General features: G+C 33.6%; 1 protein-coding gene across 2 annotated transcripts; it reads left to right on the forward strand.

The window, feature by feature from the left end:
* Positions 1-6,676: 6,676 nt before the first annotated feature.
* On the forward strand, positions 6,677-25,790 carry EMB140 (EMBRYO DEFECTIVE 140). 2 transcript variants are annotated; one of them, XM_020365132.3, is made up of 16 exons: positions 6,679-6,996; positions 7,096-7,235; positions 7,335-7,392; positions 7,629-7,844; positions 8,360-8,635; positions 8,745-8,879; positions 9,103-9,228; positions 11,085-11,129; positions 11,278-11,379; positions 13,988-14,130; positions 14,241-14,364; positions 15,980-16,054; positions 22,921-23,274; positions 23,414-23,506; positions 24,057-24,213; positions 25,242-25,790. In XM_020365132.3, exons 1-16 carry the CDS (start codon positions 6,754-6,756, stop codon positions 25,496-25,498), a joined length of 2,544 nt encoding a protein of 847 aa, XP_020220721.1. In that variant the 5' UTR covers positions 6,679-6,753; the 3' UTR covers positions 25,499-25,790. The 2 variants fall into 2 exon arrangements, with proteins under 2 accessions (XP_029128351.1, XP_020220721.1); XM_029272518.2 differs by lacking the exon at positions 22,921-23,274 and having other exon boundaries at positions 6,677-6,996.
* Positions 25,791-26,105: the final 315 nt, after the last annotated feature.

Raw genomic sequence — 26,105 nt, forward strand, 5'->3', positions numbered from 1 at the left:
GTGTATTGTTATACTAATGCAAAACTAATATTGTAAACATTCATTAACCTTTTAATATTTATAAATTTACATTGTCTAATATTTCAATTCAATTATGGGACTGATTGTTTTAAGTGATGACTATCAACTTCTAAAATTTGTCTATTTATCTATATATAATATTTAACATCTATAAAATTTATTAGTAATTTTGAATTTATAAAAAAGTTACAATTCTTTTTTAAATATAGTTGCTTGTTATTTTTATATTATTATTATTATTATTACAAATAATGAAAAGAAGAAAAAAAAACCGACTGCGTCAACCTAGTACGAGAGGGAGTGGGTGGAGGGAAAGAATTGAGATAATATACCATGAGTCTTAGATTTAAACTTCAGTGCAACAATCGTATACAGAAAAAAATAAATAAATAAATAACTATGTCAACCTATTAAGTGTGGAATTTGGGATACTCCTTGTCTTAAGTTTGAACCTTGATGCAACAATTGATTACAAATAAACATCAATAATTTAGGTAAAGAACAAGATTTGTTGGACTACTTAGTCTTATAGATTTGTTTACGTATATTTTATAAAGCAAGCAACGTAGATAGACTTTTAGGCTATGTAACCTTTTATGATTTTTCACCTCATTTACAATTTTTGCCGCCGCATATTCAAATATTTTCATTTTCAAAATTTAACAAATAAAGCACTAAAAACAATATCATGATGTTCTCAAAATTATATATAAATTTAAAATGTTTTCATTGAAAACATGTTTAAATAACTATATTTTTAGTGTTATGTTATATTTTCATCGAAAATAAAAATCTAAAACAATAAAAGTAGACATGACATAAATATAGAGGTTAATTTTATATTAATTTAAATGTATTTTTAGTTTTTTAAGTATCATTGGTGAATGATTTTAGTCCTTTAACTTTTATTAAGTAATTTTAGTCATTCAAATATAATAATTATGTAATATAGTCCCTCAATTTTTAATTAAATAATTTTAGTATCTTTTATTAAAAATCTAATAATATTTTTTTTATGTGGCACTAACTATACAATGTATCCGTATTTTCAATTATCATTTTTTTTATAAGAAAAATAAAACTCTAGTCTATAACTTATAATAGTAGAGGCATATTTCTTATAGTCATCATTACCAAACTATTAAATATAACAAAATATTTAGATGTTTAAAGAAATATAGAGAACTCTTTTGATCTTTATCTCCCCTTAAGTCCATTAAACGATATAACATTTTTATAGCAAAATTAACTATCCTTTACATTATTATCCTCTATTAATTTCTCTATTAAAAACTAATAAAATATATTTATTATGACTCTTAATAACTTTTATTCTATAACAATTTCTTATTATCAAACAATTAATTAGATTAATAAAGTAATTAAATCAAATATGTATTATATGAGTCACATAATGTCTTCTTTTTTTTCACACTTGTAATATATTTATCTTATCTAATATATTTATTTTCCATAAAATATATAAATATATACCAATTAATATTTATGAAATCATTTTATTATTAATAATATTATTGATATTAATTTATCAATAATATATATATATATATATATATATATATATATTGAAGAGGGTTCCACAGTGAATAACTTGTGTTTTACTATAAATTTTAAAAATCTAACCTTCAAATTAAAAGTTCTTAATATTTAGGTTAAGTATATAAATTTTTAAGAAATTAAAAATTATTTGATATTTTGTTTCTTTAGTTCAATTGATAGATAATCATAAAATCATTTAATGTATTTATTTGAATCTATATAATATAATATCATATAATTTCATTTTTTTTTTAATTTGTAGTTTAATTTATTTATTAAATTTTTTTAATTTAATAATTGAATCTATACACGAGTTATTAACCATGGTAAGTTTACCAAAAATCATTCCCATGGAAATAACATTTCGAATTAGAGAGAAAATTTTACATATATAAAAAAATCACAATATATTATTTCTAAAACAAACAACTCAATTGATATATTTTTATCCATTATCATTTGAACAACAAACACAAAACACGTTAATTTTATTAACTAATTAAAATATAAATTAAATTAAATAATTTATTAGACATATTAATTTTTTTATCACTTTTAATTATATTATTTTTTAAGAAAAAAACCAATGCAACATTTCATCTATAAACTATTAATAGATTATTTAATTATACTTTTTATTATAAAATATTTTATTGTTATTAGATAGAAATTACTATTTATTTTTTATATCACTTTTTATCGTTGATTTAATAATAAAAATCAAATAATTATATAACTTTTATAAGATATGATATTTTATAGTCATTTAAAATTATAAATTATAAAATTACATTGCTAATTTCTTACTATATTTTATCTTGTAAATTGAACAAAATATTTTATCAAAATAACACTATATGTTTTTTTATATAGTTTTTTAGTTGACTTATATTTTTAATTTTAATTGTTATCTTAATTGTTAATTTAATTATTTTTTTATTATGTTAAACCATGAAAACTATATTTACATTTTAATTTATTTTATTTTGCATATAATTTAATTATGTAACAACCCGTCATGATTCCTACACTTAGTGGAATCGCATTATTATTAGTGAACTAAGAGAAATATTAAAACTGAACAACTCATACATACATGCATATATATATATATATAAGAAAGTTTTTATGTACAAAACATAACACTATATATGTACAGTTATCCCAAAAATAATATTGCTCTAGTGTCGGTCAAACACAGACAAAACAGTTATCCAAAATGGTAACTCTAACACGAGGATAAAATTCCCTGTCCCGCAGTGGGCACCGCAACCAGCTCCAACCTAATCTTGACTTGCTCTCATACATAATATGATCATCGCAATCCATCAACATGGAAACAAAAGGGTAAGCTATAGTTTAAAACGCTACCATACAAGTACAAAATAAAATTTATACTACACATGTAACAGCCCAAGAACCCGCATGTAGATATTGTCCGCTTTGGCCGCAGCCCTCACGGATTTGTTTCTGGCAATGGCACGCATGCCACCCCCAAAACGCGTCTACACAAGGAAGGTATCCACACCCATATATATGGCATGCTTCGTTCTCCTTCCTAACCGATGTGGGACTATATCCACCCCCCCTCAAGGGAGTCCAGCGCCCTCGCTGGCACACCGGCCCGGGAACCGGCTCTGATACCAATGTAACAGCCCAAGAACCCGCATGTAGATATTGTCCGCTTTGGCCGCAGCCCTCACGGATTTGTTTCTGGCAATGGCACGCATGCCACCCCAAAACGCGTCTACACAAGGAAGGTATCCACACCCATATATATGGCATGCTTCGTTCTCCTTCCTAACCGAAGGAGAACGAAGCATGCCATATATATGGGTGTGGATACCTTCCTTGTGTAGACGCGTTTTGGGGTGGCATGCGTGCCATTGCCAGAAACAAATCCGTGAGGGCTGCGGCCAAAGCGGACAATATCTACATGCGGGTTCTTGGGCTGTTACATTGGTATCAGAGCCGGTTCCCGGGCCGGTGTGCCAGCGAGGGCGCTGGACTCCCTTGAGGGGGGGTGGATATAGTCCCACATCGGTTAGGAAGGAGAACGAAGCATGCCATATATATGGGTGTGGATACCTTCCTTGTGTAGACGCGTTTTGGGGTGGCATGCGTGCCATTGCCAGAAACAAATCCGTGAGGGCTGCGGCCAAAGCGGACAATATCTACATGCGGGTTCTTGGGCTGTTACAACACATGCATCCAAATCAAGTCCCAAATGGACTCTCATCTCAAATCAATCATCAATTCATCAAACATGAAGTCAACACCACACACTTCATCATACTAGAAATCATGCAATACATGCAACTCATGACAGATATCAATGCATATCAATCATTTAATGCGTCGTCACGCATACACCTAGGAGATTTCCCGAACAGTAAAGCAGTATAAGTGACATCCCAATCCTACTAAAACCACCCCAACCATTTTTACGCCCAATGTGCCCGCTCGGTCACAACTAAATAGGATATAAATCCTCACTCGGGTTTACTCGGATGATGTCACTTACATACTTTGAAGTCCGGTTCCACCGTCAGGTATAGCACAGCTGGATACAGACTTACCACGACCTTGACATGCATTACCAAGTCACTTGTAGAGTTCGCCCACCGACTATCCGCAAGGAACCACACACCTTCCCCAGTACTTGGTTAAGGGAATAACCTTCGACCTCATACTCCGCTCCAACACTAGCTAAGGACTTAGAGGAGACTCACCAAAACTAGTGGCCTATTTGAGCACCACTCTCACCCAAAAATAGTGACCTATCTAAGAACCACTCTCATACAAATCAGTAGCCTATCAAAGCGCCACTCTCAAGAGACCCCGTGTGAGCTCTTCCAGTTCGAAAATATTTCCCTCTCCTCAAGTCCTAGGCTAGACACATGCCACAAGGCATCATATGCAATAATGCATCATACATCATACATGGTCTATCCACCATCATGATCAATATCATTCTCATATGAACATATACATATGTCATATCATATTTAAACATTCATACATATCATTACCAAGCATACATATGAATCATACACCACCATACATCATATATCATACATACATGATCCAAAACTTTAACTTTAAACATGCATAAGCATCCTTTTCAACCAACATTACTAAACATACTCACGCCCGGTGCGCTCAACTTGAGCTCGGCCTAAACCCAACCAGAGAGTCCTAAAACCCATCCACGCCCGACGTGAAATCCCCACGCCTGGCATCCTTAAAACAAAGACTTATAGGAGTCTCCACATCCAGAGCGCTCACCCTATGCCCGACGTTGACTCAAATAGAGACCTCAAAAGGGTCTCTATGCCCGGCACGTCAACTCCGCGCACAACGCCATAATAGGCAGAGACCTTCAAGGGTCTCCACACCTAGCGCATCACCCTTGCGCCTGGCGCCACATCAGTAAAACAACAAACAAGTCCACTATCTGATATCGCACCTGGCGTGGTTCTTGCCACTCCCGGCGTGACCCATCCAGAGACCTCCATCTCAATTCACGCCCGACGCGACTAACCTTGCGCCCGGCGTGAATTTGAAATGGTTATCTCTGATGAATACACGCCCTACGCCAAGAACTGCGCCCGACGCAAATTCAAACAATAGCCTCCAAAACTTTTAAAATTTTCTCCAACCCCTGAAAATCAGCAAATCCGGCCACATGCAAACCAGGAAATACAATGCATAGGTTCCATACAACTCGAAAGAAAACTCAGATTCAACATGCACCCATTTGATGCATCAAAATCACCAAAAACCCCATTTTTTCCCAAAACCTCGAAAAATGAGAATTTTTTCAATTCAACCATGGATTCTCCAAATTCATGCATCAATTGAGTTCCTAAACTCACATGCAACCAAACAACATACATTCTAGCTTTCCTCACCTGAAGATTGGCTCAAAATGGCCAAGAACTGAGAAGAAGAAGAATTTTCCTCCAAAGCTCGATTCCGAACTTCAATCCTCCAATAGCAAGCTTTCTAGCCTGAATTTCAAGAGAAGATAAAAAAGATTAGTAATCTAAAAGAGAAGAGGAATCAAACAAAGAAATTTGGGAGAGAAAGAAGCTCACAGACCTAGAGTCTTTCTTTCTAAAACTTTTCTCTAAGTTTCCTTGAGAATGAACTTATGAAGTTCCTTTTTCATATAAACCCTTATATACTCTTCTCTCTAGAGTCAACTAAACTTTGAACTCTACTCACTACGTTACAAATTATATGTAAATTGTTGATTTGTTATTTTAAGTTAAATATGATATTTTTTATATATTAGATTATGATATGATTATACTCTACAAAGAAGAAGAAATTCAATTTTTTGCAAACAATGTTTTTGTAAAAAATATCTATATTGTAGAAAAATAGTACTATAACTAAATGTTGGAATTTTTATTTTTAAAGAAATTTATATTAATATTCTTAAAATTTTTTATGAGTAATAAAGTAGATTTTAACTATTCTTAAGAATATTGGTTTCTAAAGTTTGTAATTCCTATAAATCATGATTTTTCTAAGTATATAAAAAAAAAAATTCTCCTACCAAAACTATTGATAAGTTTACCAATATTTACTTTTAAAAAAATAATCTCTCCTCTTATAAATCTTGTTTATTTAGTAGTATTTTTTTAAGAGATTTATTTAGTAACAATAAATATATACCATACATAATGTAGATTACAATATATGTAACACAAATAACTTAATAATTATATAATTATAAAATATTATATAATTTTAAAATTATTAAATTTGTAATAAGAGAATAAAATGTATAATTATAATATTTGAAAGGTTAAAATTGTTAAATTAATATTTGAAGGATAAAATTGTTCAATTATGATATTTAAAGAGTTAAAAAATTTCAATTAAAATATTGAAAACCAAGCATTTTTCTATTTTATTAAATTGAAAAATCAAAATGAATCTGCTTATCAAATTGAGAGGTCTAATTGTGGATATACTTGAATTTAACTGCAGTAATTATTATATATATAAAAAAAAAACTGCACATTGGGTTTAAACTCGTAGCCCGACCCATATGAATCGTGCACCCATATTAAGCGGTGTGTTTGGCCGTTATAGTCTGATTGATAAAGGCAAAAAGCAAGCACCCATCCACTCTATCTGTCTGCTTTGGTCGTCGGGATGGAGCAAAACCTAACCTCAGCCACAGAAGCAGAGCTCGAGAAAGATAAAGTCGTGGCTGATTCCGACCAGAGGATGGGGCAAAGTCTAGCCCCGAGCTCAGAAGCAGGGTGCGGGAAAGACAAAGCCATGGCTGATTCCGACGATTCTGATTCAGAGGACGAAGCTCAGCAGAACCTCCAACTCGAATCCCTCCAGACCGAGCTTGCTGCTAACCCCTCCAACTACGATGCTCATTTGCAAGTAATTTCTTTCTTCTTCAACTATACTCTACTTCTCCATTTCCCTTTCTTCCAACCCTTCTCGTTTCATTTGCTTGCTGTTGATGATCGTCCTTTTCAGTACATAGCGCTTTTGAGGAGAACGGGTGATGTTGATCAGCTGACAATAGCCCGGGAAGCTATGAGTGAACTCTTTCCGTTGAGCCCTACAATGTGGCTCCAATGGATCAAAGACGAGCTTTCTATCGACACTGCTTCTCGGTCCTCTTCTCTTCCCTCCAGTTCATATTGCTCTTCTTTCCCCCATCCTATTAGTATTTTTTGAACTACTTTTTCTTACACTTTCCCTTTACCATGCAGACCCGAGGCTTTCTCTAGAATTCTGAAGCTTTACGAACGGGGGGTCTTTGATTACCTGGTTGGTTATTATATTTCAATATGCTGCCCGCTTTAGAGAATTAATGTCTACTTCAGCAATTAATTTGTTTTCCTAGTTAAATTGAAGTTTTCTCTTTTAAACTGTAGCTCTTCTACTATTTAGGGTTTAGATATGGTGGGAGAACCATGGGCAACCTTTTTTTTTTCTTTCAACATTTATAATCAATTTGTTCTTTAGAAGGTTTTTCTCAACTGTTGCATTATCCTCAATTTCAGTCTGTATCTCTCTGGTGTGACTACATTAATTTTGTCCAAGAGTTTGATCCAATTGTACGCCAATGTACACCTACTGGTATTTCTAAGACAAGGGATTTGTTTGAGAGTGCCCTTACTGCAGCCGGGTTGCATGTTGCTGAAGGCAATAAAATATGGGAAGCATACAGGCAATATGAGCAGGCTATACTTTTAACCATCGATGATACTGATGCACAGGTCTGAACATTTTTAAATTTACCATAGATCTATCTTAATGGTGCTAAACAATGTGCCAGTATTAGTCGAGCTCTATGCAACTTTTACATGTTAATACAATGTTTTGCTTTGTGGTTCAATCCCCAAGCGTTGCATCTGATCAAGTATTTTTTGTATGAAATTATCTGTCAAAAGAAAGTGTGAACGTTGATTACTCAGATAGATGCTTTATGTATCCTTTGCCTTCCTATTGTATACAAACTTGAACATTTTTTGTTGATCAGAAACCAAAGGTATTACTTGGCTTATATAATTGAGGACAGAACAACTTAGTTTCGTCAAAAATAAGTTTTGGTCCCGAGGTAGTGCCTTGAATGCACAAATACCTCCAAAGAACAAAGAAAATCCAGCCGCCAAAGAGAAACTTGATTTGGAGTTTAACTTTTGACATTTGCAAAGGAATTTGGTTTATTGAAGCATTTGGTAGCATTATAGGTTGTTTCAGTAGTACATTAAGTTTTCTTCTATCTTTTCAGGCCAAAGAAAAGCAAGTCCAACACATTCGTAGTTTATTCCACCGCCAATTGTCTGTTCCTCTTGCTGATATGAGTTCAACACTTACAGCCTATAAGACCTGGGAGGTGGAACAAGGAAATCTTCAAGATGTTGAATCCATTGAATTGGTTGATATTTATCCTCATGTTGCATCTTCGTACCAGAAGGCCTTGGAGATGTATAATGCTCGTTTTCATCTTGAAGAACAGATTTTGAGCTCGAATGTTTCGAATTCAGAAAGACTACAACACTACATGGTATGTCTCCCAGTCAAAATATGACTATTTACTGATAGAATCCTACAATTGTTTATTTATGGTTCTTTTGTATGTATAATTTCTTTTAAAGAAGATATTTGTATTGCAGAACTATTTGAAATTTGAGCAGTCTTTTGGAACGCCAGCTAGAATTCAAGTTCTATATGAACGAGCTATAACTGACTTTCCTGTATCTCCCGATCTCTGGCTTGATTATACTCGCAACTTGGACAACACTTTGAAGGTTTTATATTTTCCCCTTGTTATTTTGTAACATCTCATGGTAAACAATATCTCTGAAGAGTGAAGAGTTGGTCTTTAACCAAGCCGAATGGCATCGTGTGATTCATGTAGCCAACTCCACTTAGTGGGACAAGGCCTTTGTTGTATTATGTCACATCACAACATCCATTTCCTAAGTCCAAATTTCTAATTTTGAAATTTCTCCCTTTTGCTTCTTTCTCTAGGTTGGAAATATTGTCAGCAATGTTTATTCTAGGGCAACTAAGAATTGCCCTTGGATTGGAGAACTTTGGGTTCGGTATATGCTTGCCTTGGAGCGTGGTCATGCTTCTGAGAAAGACTTGTCTGATGTATGTTCTTGTATACAACTCATCTTTATAGCAAAATTTCCAATTTCTTGATGCAAATTAAATATTAAGAAATCCAATTAATGTTTCTTTAATCCTCAATGGGCTCAATGGTTTATTAATGAGTAAATAATGTCATTTGTGGTTTAATAACAGGCAAGTTTTTTGGTAAAAAACGCACTTGTCTTTCTAATAGTTTGTCCCTGATTTGAAAGTTATTGTATCCCAAGAGGAAGAAATATTGACACACATGATGATGTTTACCAAATTGGCACATATGACCTTGGGGTTCTGTTATGAAAGGCATATTGTCAATTTGTCATATGTGATAATATTTGCAGTTGAAAAAAGCAATGATCGCAAATGTCTTTTAATTTTTTCATAAATTTAGTGTACTGATATGTATAGATTCTTTTGGTGTCTTAGTTGTACCACAAATTGTCAATTTTTATCAAGAAAAGGCAGGGTAGAGTGTGATATAACCCATCTGGCCATCTTGTGTTGTCTAATTACAAGGCTGGAGTTAACTTGAGTGCAGTGTGCATCTTTAGATTTCTCCTTGAACATTCAACTGTTTACTTTAGAGTGCGCATATTTTTTCCATCACGACCCACAGCTGTTTTCTGCCCTAGCCAAGTCCCAACAGCTGCTATATATGCATGAGTTTTTTTATTATTAATGATGAATAGTTCATGAATTTTCAGTCATGTTTCTATTTTTTATCACATACACACACACGCATATATTAGAATTATCCACTATCCCATTTTTGGGTTTGGCCACTTCTTTCCATTATTGGGGATTGACAACTATGATTAATATAAAGGCCAGCGATGAATAGGTACCATGGATAAGAAATGTTAAGTAAAAGCCCTTTCTACAACTGGGGAGAAAATATCTGTAGGATTGTTAGTGTACTGTACAGTTAGAACATATACAGTTAGTTAGAACAGTTGCTTTCAGTTAGTTAGTTTGACAATTGTATTTGACACTTTAGTTGTGCAGTTGGTTAGGTCTAACCAGCCCCTGCACTTAGGGATATGCAAAAAACCCAAACCGATCCTAACCATATTAAAAAGTTTGATCCATTTTAAGAAAAAATCTAAAATGGTCCACTTTGCCGAATCGGTTCAGTTATCCAATCCATTTTCACAAAGTGGATTGGTTTAGTTTGATTTGGTTTGGTTTTTTTAAAAAAACCAATCCATATGAGTATAATGTAGATAACTGCACTGCTTTAAACTGATCCAGTTTAAAAAAATCCAATCTGAATTTTTAAAAAACCAAACTGATCCACTTTATAAAAAAATAGATCGGTTAACCAATCCACTTTTATAACATGGATCGGTTTGGTTTGAATTTTTCAAAGGTTTGAGCCATAAACTCCCCTACCTGCACTTCATATATAGGTGCTTTTCTGCAAATCACTTTAGAATTCAATAATGCACATTTTCAGTTATCTCTCTTTGGTTTATAACATGGTAACAGATCTTGAAAAGCCAAATTCATGGATTTTTACATGGTGGTACTAGTACAGATGCCAAAAGGATTGGACACTTTTCTCAACTTGCAATTCTTTGGTGTATTGGTTGGAAAGAAATGCTACAATCCTTGTTAGTTGTTGATTACCTAGCTTGTTGGTTGGAAAGAAATGCTACTCATGATCTTCTTATATGGGTGTCTTTGTTGGTTCGACAAAGATTGGCATGCTGCATTGCATTTTTGTTTTAATTTTTTGTCCTTTTATTCATGATCTTTTTTTTTTTTAAAGTTCTTGAGGATTTCTTATACTGTTGCATTTATACTCTTCTCTTGATATATTCTTTGATTATAAAAATCAATTTTGCCAATGATTTCAGGTCTTTGAGAAGTCCCTGCAATGTACCTTTTCAACTCTGGATGAGGTATATCTAATATTCAATTTAGTTTGTTGCATCATTCTCTGCAGTGCTTGTAACATTATTATTATTTTTTTCTAATTCCATTTCCTCACTTCCCGTAAGTTACAATAAGTTGCATTAATAAACTTTTCAATTTATATTTTTGTTTCAGTATCTTGATTTGTTTCTTACTCGGGTAGATGGCTTAAGGCGAAGAATGACATCCACTGGTGAACAGGATTTGGAATATAAAATAATAAGGGAGACCTTTCAGGTTGGTTATATTTATTTCCAGTAATGCTATGTTGGAGTTGAAAGTAAAAATGGTTTAATGGTACTTTCGCTTCATTAATGGTTATATTTATTTTCAGTAAAGCTATGTTGGAGTTGAAAGTAAAAATGGTTTAATGGTACTTTTGCTCCATTAATTTTGATTGTCTTTGTTAGATTTTTTTCTCGGTCTCCACCTCGTATATTTATCCAGCTGCAGTAGTTTGACCATGTGAGAAGCCCAATAGAAGTGTAGTAAGAAGTTGATCTGATTTAGGATAGTCCAATAGTTTGAGGTAGGCGGAGCCCAAGAAAATCTTTCAATTAAAAAGGACTTAACTTAGATTTGTTGGACTTTCTAATGACTTGATTCATGACAAGTAGTGTTGTTTGATTGGGGGAAAAGGTTTTAGTTATTACTGTACTTCTGCAGCAAGTATCCTTGTGGCCATTTATGAAATTAATGTTTAGCATGGCAATAACATCAGAAAAAAGAAAGGGAATAGCACATGCTAATTTCAATATTAAACCATATATGAAGGATCAATACATTAATTTGCTTCACATATCCGTATCCAAGCCTTTAAAAAAATTATTAAAATCCATATACACAAGACATTGAAGCATGGATAGCATAGAAACATAGAGGCATTATCCTTTGATGAACTAAAATGGAAATATTCATTATAATGATTTCAAGAGAGAAGTGAGATTAAGAGTACTTTTCGTCTACTCCTATTTGTAAACAATAGGAATTAATTTATGATCACAATTTATAATTTTTTTTTTCTTTAGTAATGTCCAAGAAGTTTGTTTCTTAATTTGGATTGGTAGCATTGCAATTATGCATTTATTATTTTTTACTCCCTTTTTCCTTATTATAAAACGCAATTTAGAAGGAAATAGTAGTCCTTTTTATAAGGCATTTTACAATTTATATAAAGCATTAATTTTATTTTTCATTTTTTGACCCTATTAAAGATTGTGAGTACATGTATTTCTTGTTGTTGAATAATGAGAAATAAACGTTCTCTATCCCACCTCTTGAACTATCCAACTGTCATTTATCAATTATTATTGGTATTAGTGCATAAGCTTTGGTATGGAGGAATATCTTCTACATTGAAAATGGTATTAGTTTCTGCGATGTACTGTTTATAAGAGTAAAAATGGGACATCATAATGTTTTTTAAAAAACCAATAAAATAAACCAAAATAAGTACAATGTTGGTTTGTTTGATTCTGTTACAAATGTCTTATAATAAAGAACGGATGGAGTATTAGTTTGTATCCATATCCTATACAATTTTAGAATAACTATATGTTGTATCGAATATGTATCATATCTATGCATAATAGGTTGGGGATGTCCAAGTGGGTTGAATTTAGTAGGTCAACCCAGTTAACCCACCAAAATGGATTGGGTTGGGTAATTCTTCCCTTCAACCTGTGTAACATGCCGACTCAATGGATCAAAGGGTGGGTTGGGTTGACCTACTGGCTACTGGGTTGTTTATTTTTTAGATTTTTGATCAATTATTTAGTTAAATATTGTTGCTTTACTCTACTTTTTTTTAAACTCATGATGATGATAATTTCTAAAAAAAAGTTGTGCTAAAACAGTTTAGTAAGATAATATTTTTGTAATTGTGACATTATGTTTAAATTATTTATATTTATTTGTAGGTCAACGTACAAATCATTCACACACATATTTTTTAATTTTGGCCAGTCTAACCCAACCCAAGACGCTTTTGTTGTTGTGTTAAGGCCAGGTTTGTTTGAGTTAACCCATTTGACATCCCTATCATAGGTATCCATAGACTTAACTTGTAAGATTGACTAATACAATTGTAATATGTAAAAAAAATTATCTTAGTATCCGATAAAAGTCAAATGAGCTAGCAGATTCTCAGAGATTCAGATGACTCATGGATTGACATTTCAGGCAAGTCTACTTGATTTATGCCAGTTCTAATCAGAAACAAGTTTTAATGTGAGTCAACTCGTTTTCCCTACCTGGAAACTTAAAACTTGTACAAGCCTGTGGTAACCTGTTAGCCAAACCATAGCTGTTATAAATTTCATAGTTCTATTATACATTTTGAACAAATTTGAAAATTGAAAGAAAGAATGTGCTACAGATGATGTGAAATATTTAAATTAGGTTAGTTTAACCCAGACACTTAAGGAAGGATGTCACTGACAATGTGATAGCTGCATTTCTTCCAGCCTTCTTAAAGTATACTTCATGTGTGATATTCTTTTTTCTTTTTTCCCTAAAGAATTATCTTGGTAACTTATGTTGATCATTTAGTACAGTATACGTACTTGATGACACATTGGTCACTGATCATGTTAATAATCTATTCCCTAACAACTTTAATGCCATTTAATATTCATGTATTGTTTTGAGGCTCGAAGTTCGTATTGGCTACATTGCTTTTCTCAGATAAGTGACATTAGCCTTTTCTTCTCAATAAAATTAAGTGTGTTGCAAGAAGAGGGTTTGCACTAACTAATCAACTCATCAACTGTTGTGAATCAGCTAAAATGTATTCTTTAAAACCTTATGTATTTTGTGTTATGTGCTAACTATTTACTATTTCTAGCGTGCATCGGATTATCTATCACCTTACTTGAAGAATACAGAGGGTTTGCTACATTTACATGCTTATTGGGCCCGTTTAGAAACAAAACTTGGAAAAGATATAACTGCAGCTCGTGGAGTTTGGGAGAGTTGTCTTAAAATATGGTTTGATAATGTTCATTTAATTCATTTTTAAATCAAATAATTTTGATTTTGTTTTATTCATCAAATTAATTTTAAACTACTTTTTGACTCTTATTTTTTTCATATGGTAGTGGTTCAATGTTGGAGGCATGGAATCGTTATATAGAAATGGAAGTGGAATTGGGTCACATAAATGAAGCAAGATCCATATACAAGAGATGCTACAGTAAGAGATTTTCTGGGACTGGTTCAGAGGTAGAATCAGCTTTATGTTATTTCTATAAAATATTGAAATTTTTATGTTATTTCTATAAAATATTGAAAATTTTATTTTAGTTTGTGTAAATTAGATTTAATTAGGCCAGTCAGCCTGCTTAAAAAGGTTGTCTTGATGGGAAGGACTATCATATAAAGAAACGAAAAGGAAAACCTTGGTTGCATAAGGCAATTGATATAGCTTCTTAACACTTAAATAATTGGTACTTATGATATGTTGATCTTATCTAATTGACTCATTGAAGTTTCAGTTCTAACTTTGATTTGGTGTTGCCACAAAAAACGAAGTTACTGAAAGCCGTAGATATAAGCTTTGTTAGAGTATTATGCATGAGTGGTGTTCTGTGACTACAGTGGGTTAGCTTGTAATAGAAATCTTCTGTAACTAACTAAATTGGTTAGCTTCTGTTTAAAGTATCTAGAACAATTGTTCTCCTAGTAGTTAGGATTCTATTCTTGGGTCTGTTTGGATAAATTTTTCTAGAAACACTTTTGGGAGAGAAAAATAGGAAGAAAAATCAAAATAAACATCTTAAAACTAGGTTATTTATGAGTTAAAAAGTAATATTTTAGAAAAGATAATAGGAAATAACATCTAAAATTAGCTTATGCATAAGCTAATTTTAACTTACGGAGAAACTTATTTTATTTTTCCTTATTTTTCTCCTCTAGAAGTGCTTCTGGAGGAGTTTTTCTAAACATGCCTTTAATAGAATGAAAGCTGACATGCAGTTATCATGCACTACACTCGGCTCACATTTCATTCAGTCATTCCAATCCCATAAAATTAGCTAGATAAAAGGTAATACTATCAAATAAGGAAACAATTCAGAATGCATGGATATGGCAATAGTACTGAGACGAAATAATTGAGAGAAAAAAAACTGATAATGGAATCTTGCCCAGACAGATCAGGTCTGATCTGGATTCTGTCTATCGTGCCGTTTTATTTTAAAGTATACTTTAATATTTTGGTAAGATCTTACATGATTTACAATCTTTCACCCACTTATGCTAGATAGGATCTCTATTTTGACAACCTTGCTTGGGATGTACACAACATTCCCTCATTAGCAAGGGGGCTGAGGCCTGAGGGTCACAAGCAACAACCACATTGTGCCAAGGCTCATCCTCAAATAATTTTAGATAGCCTGAGGGGAAGCACAGTAGTATAGTCAATTAACATATGAAGAAAACTATAAAATTGCTGAGAAAATGTGTGTATTTAACCATGCAGACACTACTTTATTTATAATCAATAAGGATATAATTAAGGAAACAAATAATGGTTGCAATCCCTAATTTTCAGCTATACAATTGATAAGGATACAATCTTATCAACAATATTGACATATTTCTCTATTTACATAAGGATAGAATCACATCTTTAACAAAAACTACCAATGAAAGCATCAATTCATTGTGCTCTAATTTCCAGGATGCGTAGCTGTGAAAAGTCATTTTTTTCCGTCAGCAAATGATAAAAAAGATTGTGTTTAATGTGTTATGCAACATGTATGGATGATTTTACTTGCTATGCAATACTGTTTGGATTAGATGATACCTTCTGTTCCTAAAAAACAGAATAATTCAGGACATATGTCACTCATGGTTACGCTTTGAGAGGGAATTTGGCAAGTTGGAAGATTTTGATCATGCATTACACAAGGTACATTTTTTCCTCTTAAAATTCATTTTCATTAGTTCTGAACAACTTCACATTATCTTTGTTTTTATAAAATATCTGTTGGACTTATAGAAGTGGCCTTTGCCTAACGGCCTAGGCTTTTAGAAGAGATTGTATGCAACAATTGTATTGCATGACGGTAGAAATATCCAATGATTATTTGGAAGTAATATTGATGATATCCTAATGTCTTCCCCTGCAGCTGATTAGTTCTTCAATCAAACTAAATGTCATTAAAATTAAAATAATAAATTTCTATTGGCTTTTTATTTGAAAATTTATTATAACTTAATCTAAACTGAATGCATCACTAATTATTCAAAATTTTAATCCTAGTCCTTGCGAACAGTGTTTCTAGTATTTGTACTTGTAATCTCCAGGTCACAAGGAAACAAGTTTAAGTTTAAGTTGTAGTGGTTTTTCATTGCCAGAGTTTTTGTTGTGGTTTTATACCACTAGAATGTTTCTCTGTTGTTATCTTATATGCATGTGTAGGGACTATATATTAGAACTAAAACTTAAAATAGAAACAACTATAGTGTAGAGCCCAATTAATGAGGCAAAATAGCAGGCCCAAGGTTTTGGAGAGTCTAACTAGGAGGAATAAGATATAACAGATAGGAATCTGTTATCTATTAAGGAAGTTGATAAGTGTTACTGTTTTGTTTTTTAAATTTAAAGTTAGGATTATCTAGGAAGTTGATAACAGATAGGATTGTTAGAATCTGTTTTGTTAGAATCTGTTTTATTAGCTGTGTTAAGATATTCTAAGATATAGTTTAGATATATTATTTTATCTTTTCCTAATTTATAGTTTATCTTAATCCCTAAACTTTAGGGATTGTTTCTGTTACTTGTCTATTTATTTGATTGTACCCATCAATTCAGATTAATAAGAAAAATTATTCTACTCTAAATTTGAGATGGCATCAGAGCTCTCAAATTCTGGGAGCCGCCTCTGACTGCGCAAACCAAAACCCAAGACGACAGCCTTCATTGTTGTCAATCATTTTTTTAGGACAGCCAGCAGCATTGCTACTATGATTTGTAGTGTTGTTTCTTAGTTGTTGTCACAACAATCAAATACATACTCACTGCATTAGGGTTGTTGTACTACGGTGGACATGGCAGACCCAATTGCTGAAGTGGTGAATACTGAGTCTCAGAACACTCAGGAACAACTGCAGAACCTCAACATTGCCTACCGATTGAATGGGAAGAATTACTTGAAATGGGCCCAGCTTGTTCGTAGAACTTTGAAAGGTAAAGGGAAAGCTAACCACTTGACTGAAGATGCTCCTAAGGAAGAAGATCCCAAATTTACAAAATGGGATGAAGAGGACTCTATGATCATGGCATAGCTATGGAACTCCATGATCCCAGAAATCACTGATACTTGCATGTTTCTTAATTCTGCAAAGGAGATTTGGAATGCCGTGGAGCACACATACTCCATAGCTAAAGATGCTGCTCAAATATATGATGTGAAGGTGAAGACTGTGGCTGCAAAACAGGGAAACAAGACTGTTACAGAGTATGCCAATCAACTCAAATCCCTGTGGATGGAGTTAGACCATTACAGGGTCATAAAAGCCAAGTGCTCAGATGATTCAGCAATGCTCAAAGAGTATATTGAGCAAGATAGAGTCTATGATTTCTTGGTAGGGCTTAACTCTGATTTTGATCAAGTAAGAGTCCAGATCCTTGGAAAAGAAAAAATTCCAGGAATTAATGAAGTAGTAGCTATGGTTAGAAGTGAAGAAAGCAGAAGGGGAATAATGCTAGAAACCCCAGCCATGGTTGCTTCAGGATCAGCCATGATGGTAGACTAGAAAAAGGGGGGAATAGCTAATATGGAGAAGAAAGGTGAAGGAGTGTGGTGTGCCTTCTGTAACAAGCCTCGCCACTCATGAAAAATGCTGGAAGCTGCATGGAAAGCCACCTAGTAAGGATTGGGGGCCCCAAAACCGAGACAAGGAGTGGGGAAAAAAAGGAGACAACACCAGAAAGGGAGGACAAGCACACATAGGTGTTGCCACCATTGAAGAAAACAGAGGAGGAGTGACTCAACTTAACCAGAATGAAATAGAGCAGATGAGATCATTCCTCAACAAGTTGGATAAGTCAACAGGTACTTGTTCTCTGGCACATTCAGGTATGTTTCCTTTTTCTTTTGGACTTAATGCCTCAGATAAAAACCATAACCCATATTGGATACTAGATTCTGGGGCTACCGACCAAATGACACCCCTACCTAAACATTTCTCTTCTTACACCCCTTGCCCTAGCAACAAGAAAATCTAGCAACAAGAAAATATTCACAGCAGATGGCTCTCTGATGACTGCAGCAGGTCAAGGAGAAGTTTAAACTTTAAATAAGCCCATCTATAACCCTTAAAAATGTCCTTCATATTCCTAAATTGACTGTCAGTTTGATTTCCATAAAAAAACTCATAAAAGACCTATCATGTAATGCCATTTTTTATGACAATGTTTGTATACTGCAGAACAAGTACTTGGGGAGGACGATTGGACATGCTAGAGAGTGGAATGACCTTTATTACTTGGATAATCCGGATTTGCCACCAGACCTGGAAAACAACAACTCTTTTTTCTCTGATTCAATGAAGGCCAACAGGGAGAAGGTCTTCCTACATCACTGTCGTCTTGGACATCCTTCCTTTAGAGTCATAAAATTGTTATTCCCTTCCCTTTTTAGCAAATTAGATGTGGAAAGTCTCCATTGTGAAGTGTGTGAGCTTGCTAAGCACAAGCGTGTACCTTTTCCAGTTAGTAATAATATGAGCACTTTTCCCTTCTATTTAATTCATACTGATGTGTGGGGTCCCTCAATTGTCCCAAATGTTTCTGGTGCCCGTTGGTTCCTCACCTTTATAGATGATTGTACTCGTGTCACATGGGTCTTCTTACTAAAACAAAAATCCGAAGTCAGCTATGTGGTTCAGCGTTTTTTCTCCATGGTAAAAAATCAGTTTGGAGTTAGCATTAAGAGGATTAGATCCGATAATGTCAAAGATTACTTTAATCATGGGCTTATTTCCTTTTGTCAAAAGGAAGGTATCATTCATGAGTCATCCTGTGTCAAAACACCTCAGCAAAATGGGATTGCTGAGAGAAAAAAATGGTCACCTACTTGACCAAACTCGGGCTCTTCTTTTTCAACATGAGGTTCCTAAAAGGTTTTGGGGGGAGGCTGTTCTTACTGCATGTTATCTAATTAATAGACTACCTTCTAGTATTCTAGCCTCAAAAAGCCCTATGGAGGTTCTGTCCTCCTTTTATCCTAATGTTTCCACATCCAATCAACTTGTTCCAAGAATACTTGGGTGTGTGTCTTTTGTCCATGTCCACAGTGGTAATAGAGGTAAACTTGATCCTAGAGCCTTAAAATGTGTTTTCATAGGATACTCATCCACACAAAAGGGATATAAATGCTATCACCCACCATCACAAAAATTCTTCGTGTCCAGAGATGTCACCTTTTTTGAGCACAAAAGCTACTTCCACCAAGATCATCCATAGGGGGAGACTGCAAGAAAGGAAGATGATCTTCTTATGCTCCCCGACTTAAGCTTGGGACCAGAAATAGGGACTAAAAGTGTAACAACTGAGAAGGAACCCACTAAATCCATTCAAGATGGAGCTGATGTAAGATTTGGAAAAGGACTGGTTTATACAAGGAAGACAAAGGCCATTCTAGAATCTGTCCATGTCCAACAATCCAACCCAACATTACATGAGGTAACTACCCTTGATCCTTTAATCTTCACAAAATCAACCTCTGATTTCCCAACTTTATAGGAACCTGAAACCAATCCAGCACCACTTTATGAGGACTTAGATATTCCAATTGTCCTTAGGAAAGAAACCAAGAAATGTACCACCAAGCCACTGTACCCTCTAGCCAATTATCTATCCTTTAGAAACTTATCACCTACCCATAAAGCCTTCCTCACAAGCCTAAACACTACAACAACACCTACCTCTTTATCTGAGGCATTGAGTATAAAAAATGGAAACAAGCCATGCATGTGGAAATGAAAGCATTAGAGAAGAATAGTACCTGGGATTTGGTTGCTCTCCCAAATGGAAAAAAAACCAGTAGGGTGCAAGTGGGTATATACTATAAAATACAAGGCTGATGGATCCATTGAGAGGTACAAAGCAAGGTTAGTAGCTAAGGGATTCACTCAAACCTATGGAGTGGATTACATGGAAACATTTGCTCCAGTTGCAAAAATGAATACAGTTAGGGTGATATTGTCCCTAGCGGCTAATTATGGTTGGAACTTGCAACAATTCGATGTTAAAAATGCCTTCCTCCATGGAGAAATTGAAGAGGAGATTTACATGGAATTGCCCCCTGGATATGGTGAAAAAATAGCTGCCAACACTGTTTGCAAGCTAAAAAAGGCGTTGTATGGGCTGAAACAATCACCACGAGCGTGGTTTGGAAGGTTTACTAAAGTTATGATAAGTTTAGGCTTTAAACAAAGTCAAGGAGACCATACTTTGTTCATTAAACACTCTAAGTCAAGGGGAGTAACAGTGTTACTGGTTTATGTGGATGATATTATAGTAACAGGTGATGATGAGGAAGAGCAACGATTGTTAGACCAACATCTAGCCAAGGAATTTGAAATTAAGACCTTGGGAAAATTGAAGTATTTTTTGGGGATTGAAGTGGCTCATTCTAAAAAGGGGATATTCATATCTCAACAGAAATACATCACTGATTTGTTGAAAGAGACTGGTAAGACAGCATGCAAGCCTGCAAGTACACCAATTGACCCAAACCTAAAATTGGGAAACGCAGAAGAAGATACTGCAGTTGACAAGGAAGTGTATCAAAGGCTAGTTGGTAGACTGATATATTTATCTCACACTAGACCTGATGTTGCATTCGTCGTGAGTCTAGTCAACCAGTTCATGCACCAGCCGAAGGAGGTTCACTTACAAGCTGCACTAAGAATTATGCAATATTTGAAAGGGACCCAGGCATGACAATTTTGTTCAAATGAAATGGGAATGTAAATCTGGAAGCATATACAGATGCAGACTATGCAGGGTCAATTGTGGATAGGAGGTCAACTACAGGATATTGCACTTTCCTTGGAGGGGATCTTGTGACTTGGAAGAGTAAAAAACAAAGTGTGGTAGCCAGATCTAGTGCTAAAGCGAGTTCAGGGCAATGGCACAAGGGATATGTGAACTACTCTGGCTGAAGATTATCTTGGAAGACCTAAGGATAAAATCGGATGAACCAATGAGACTTTATTGTGATAACAAATCTGCTATTAGCATAGCTCATAATCCGGTGCAGCATGATAAAACCAAACATATTGAGGTTGACAGACATTTTATCAAAGAAAAATTAGATAGTGGTCTGATATGCACTCCATATGTCTCCTCACAAGACAACCTTGCAGATATTCTAACAAAGGGGCTGAACAGCAACATCTTTGAGAAGATTGTTTCCAAGCTGGGAATGGAGAATTCCTATTCACCAGCTTGAGGGGGAGTGTTAGAATCTGTTTTATTAGAATCTGTTTTATTAGCTGTGTTAAGATATTCTAAGATATAGTTTAGATATATTAGTTTATCTTTTCCTAATTTATAGTTTATCTTAATCCCTAAACTTTAGGGATTGTTTCTGTTACTTGTCTATTTATTTGATTGTACCCATCAATTCGGACTAATAAGAAAAATTATTCTACTCTAAATTTGAGAAGGATTATCTAGGAAGTTAACAACAAATATGATCATCTAGGGAATTTGTTAGGAAGAATAAGTTTAATTATGTTTAGTCCTCCAAATTTGGGGTGTATATTTTTTTGTTCTCCCAAATTTAAAACATGTTTCTAGCCCATGTAATTTAAAAAATATTGTTTTAGTAACTATATTTTTTTTGGTCCTTCAAATTTAAAACGTGTTTTTAGTCCCAAAAATATCAAAAAATATTATTTTAGTCTCTTTATTCAAATGTCGATAGTAAACCTGCCAAATATAACTCACTTATTACCGATTCTATCACACAAAATTGTTCTACTAGTGTCTTTGTTTAATAAAACATCACATTAAACCAATTGATATTATATAACTGTCTTAATCTATCACTGTCAGTTATGTTTTTAGTGGTTCCAAGGGATTAAAACAATATTATTTGAAATTACATGGACTAAAAAGATAAATAAAAACAATTTATCCTAAATTTGAAAGACAAATAATTTTTGATATTTCGAATACTAAAAACAAAAATTTTAAATTTGGGGAATAAACATAATTAAGCTGAAAGAATATTAAAAGGGGACAGGGGAAGTGTATGGGCACCAGCTGGGGTTTTTCTTTAGGAAGTTGTTCAGAGCTTATGCTCTGGGAAAAGGGGTAGCAGATCACTACCTATAACTCTTTTATTCAATAAATCAGTTCTTTATATTATCAGGATTCTATCATACATCGACTAAATGAATAGTTTAACCAAAATGGAATGTTATTAATAACGGTTATTCTAATAAACTTGAATATGAATAATTTCTTATTGAATCTGAATTGATGGGTACAATCAAATTAATAGACTTGTAACAGAAACCAATCCCTAAAGTTTAGGGATTAAGATAAACTATAAATCAGGAGAAGATATTCTATAATATATCTAAACTATATCTTAGAATATCATAGAATATCTTAACAATAATCATGTCATTTAACTGTTGATGGCATGGTCAACCTTACTCCATGAACATGCTTATGGATGGGCAGAAGAATAGCTAATAATTGTTTAGATCTGCTGATTTTATTATTTTAATTTGAGGACTTCCTTTCCGTAGGTTACCCCTCGGCTTAAAGAGCTACAGTTATTTAGGATACAGCAGGAATCCAAGTCGGCAGAGGAAAGTGAAAAGAATACAAAGAGAAATGCTCGTGAAAAGAGAAAGATGGGGTCGGATATAACTGAAGAACAGTCTTCATACAAGCGACTTAGAGATGTTGGAAATCCAGAGAAAGCACCTGAGGAGAATAAACATCAAGTGCAGAACTCTTCTCAGGTGACAAAAGTGGAAGGGGTCAATTGGAAGAATACTAAAATTGATGATAACCCAAGTGAGCAACAGTTTAGCCACGAAAAAAACAGAGCATATTCTGATCACTGCACTGCTTTTATATCAAATCTTCATCCTACGGTAGATAGTATTCTTAGCCTCGTTATTTCTGTGTGTTTCTATGACTAATAAGTTGTGTTATTGCAGGCAAATTATGAACATAGTATTCTTAGACTCTATCTTTATGTGTTTCTGTGACTAATAATTTGTGTTATTGCAGGCAAATTATGAACATATTCGTAATTTCTTCAGTGATGTTGGTGGAATTGTTGCCATACGGATCCTGCATGACAAATTCACTGGAAAATCAAGGGTATCAAATGACTTATTTCTTACTGTTTGTTTATTTTTTTAGCCTAAATTGATTTAGAAAGTAAACTGCTTGTCAACTATAAAACTTCAAATGGATTTCAATATGTTAAAAGCCCCCATGTTGGTTTCCCTAGTTGGGTGTATGGGCTGGAGTGTTGCCTTCAGTTCCATAACCTTGCTATTTCAGGGATTTGGCTTACATTTTTACCTGTCATTTTGTTGATAATAAAAATACTTTTAGTTCAGGGGGAGCACAAAACAGTGGGGAGGTCACATTCCATGGGTTTAGTAACCATACTTATGGAGTTAACACCATACCTGATTTAAAACCTCAAGGAATTAAGTTCATTTTTTCCACTTATATGGTCCTCATCCTCATTTAGTCCATTATTCCCATGTGGGACTTTTTTAATTCACTTGAATCTAACAAGTAATACAAACATTAGTTACTAGTTCAGCTGAGGCCATGTTACACCGCAGCAAATGAGTGCTATATGGCTATTCACTGATCATACCATAAGTCACATATGTTTATCTTGATATTAATGAAGGGACTAGCATATGTGGACTTCATGGATGATGAACACCTTGCTGCTGCAATTGCTAAGAACAAGCAAAAGTTAATTGGAAAGAAGCTAAGTATTGCTCGGTCTGACCCAAAGCGAGGTGGAAGGGAATCTTCTAATCCAAAGACATTGAAAGAACATGGTATGTGCAATTTGAATATTTTTACTTAGACATAACATAAGGGCATGCATGGATGTGCTGGCACCTGTAATCCTCTCTGCTAGTAATCTTGATGTATACTTGATACTTTGTATAGATATATAGAAAGTTGCAGTTATCTAATAATTACATGTAAAGCACGAACTCCTTTTCTATCTAATACGTTACAATACTGGACACATTTCGGACATTGACACCTAGTTAGCATTTGTTTGACATGTGTTAAACACTTCTCTTCAAGTGTCAAATTAGAATGCTATTTTTTGTCTGCTTGGACACATGAGTGACCTGACCCCTTCTATATGGATGAACACACTACGATTGTTAAAAATATATAATTTTTTTTAATATTTTGAAAAGTAAGCTTAAAATATACAAATTTTTAAAAAAATGTCTTTTTACCCCTTTTTCTAATTTGTAAAACTCTATTATAGGAAAAACTTATTAGAAAGTTGATTGAAGAAGGTAAATATATCTTTCTTAAAAAATATAGCTTCATTTTTTATTTTGAGATTTTTTGTTAAGAAACCAAGTTCTTTTGCCGTAAAATAATGGTTATTAATAATCATTTTTTGGCTCTTTATTATAAGAAAAAGTCATGTAAATATTTATTATCAATTTAGATCTTTATTATGTTACTCTTATTTCATTTCAATAACTCTATACAATCCATCTTTGTCGTGTTAGGTAACTTGTGATGAAACATGTGAATATCAGAAAGAAACTATGGAATTATATAAACATTTAGGCTTGTAATTAGTTTGGTTAGGGAACTGTCAACAATACAACATGTTCTTTGTCATACACAACAAGAAGGTTATATATATATATATGTATATATTATTTTTCTTTTTTTAGTTTTGCAGCCATAGTTGTTGCTCCTTGGCAATCTTTAATGACATTTGTTATATGTGCTTCCTTTGCTTTTCTGGTTGATAGAGTAACTGTTGGCTTTGTTTATGTCAATATCATCTAACAAAGTTTCTGTAACATTTAACTTGAATTTTCAGTACATACAACTAATCATTCTAGTCAAAAAGGTTCCTTATCCAAAGAAACTGAGGATACTTACAAGGAAGATGTAAAGGATGCGAAGTTGTCTTCTACAAAGCCAGGAAATGATAATATCCAGCTTAAAGGGAAGAATACTTTTGCCGTGCCTAGAAATGTCCGACCTCTTGGTTTTACTGCAAATAAACCAAAAGCAGAAGATGCGGATGAAAAGCCAAAATCCAATGAAGAATTCAGAAAGATGTTCATTCGTTAAAAGGCTTTTGTGCCCCTAATTTGTGACTCAGAAGATGGCAATTGTCTTTCAATTTTTTGTCGTAGGTGGAAAAGATGCAAGTTATGTGTCTAGAATGACTCTCGTTAAGGGTGTTGCATTACTAATTAGATCGGTCTACCTATATTAACATTCGGGTAGTCTTAACTGTTTACAATTGAAGTACAGAATGTTTTGGACTTTTGGTTGAAGCTTTGTATAATGTACGGATATGAAAATTTCACAGTATTGTTTCACTATAATAGATAAATTTTTATTCACGATGTTATTTTAACTGGTGTTGTCATTAGTCTTCAAGTAATTCGAATTTTGGATTTGATAAAAGAAATTAACAGTGGAAGAAATAATTTTAATGCAATCAAAGTGACTAGATTTTCTCTCAAGTTGACGTTAGACACTTGTTTGCGAAAAAACGTGTATTATGTTGGGTTTGGGTGACTATATTGTTCTTGAACTTTAAAGCTAAATTTTTGAACAGTTAAAATGTCTTTAAAGAAATTATGAAAATTAAATTATTTTAATAGTTAATTATATAAATAATTGATTATTGTTATAATTAATTATGATAGGAATGAAATTTTATTTGGGT

Source organism: Cajanus cajan, chromosome 9 (assembly GCF_000230855.2).
Source record: "Cajanus cajan strain Asha chromosome 9, NIPB_CcT2T_4, whole genome shotgun sequence".
In the NCBI taxonomy this organism is placed as follows: domain Eukaryota; kingdom Viridiplantae; phylum Streptophyta; class Magnoliopsida; order Fabales; family Fabaceae; genus Cajanus; species Cajanus cajan.

Coding starts and splice junctions, on each gene's coding strand:
- EMB140 (XM_020365132.3), top strand. CDS start 6,754: ATGGAGCAAAACCTAACCTCAGCCACAGAAGCAGAGCTCGAGAAAGAT. Junction 7,236..7,334: donor TCTATCGACACTGCTTCTCG/GTCCTCTTCTCT, acceptor TTTACCATGCAG/ACCCGAGGCTTTCTCTAGAA. Junction 8,636..8,744: donor AAAGACTACAACACTACATG/GTATGTCTCCCA, acceptor TTTGTATTGCAG/AACTATTTGAAATTTGAGCA.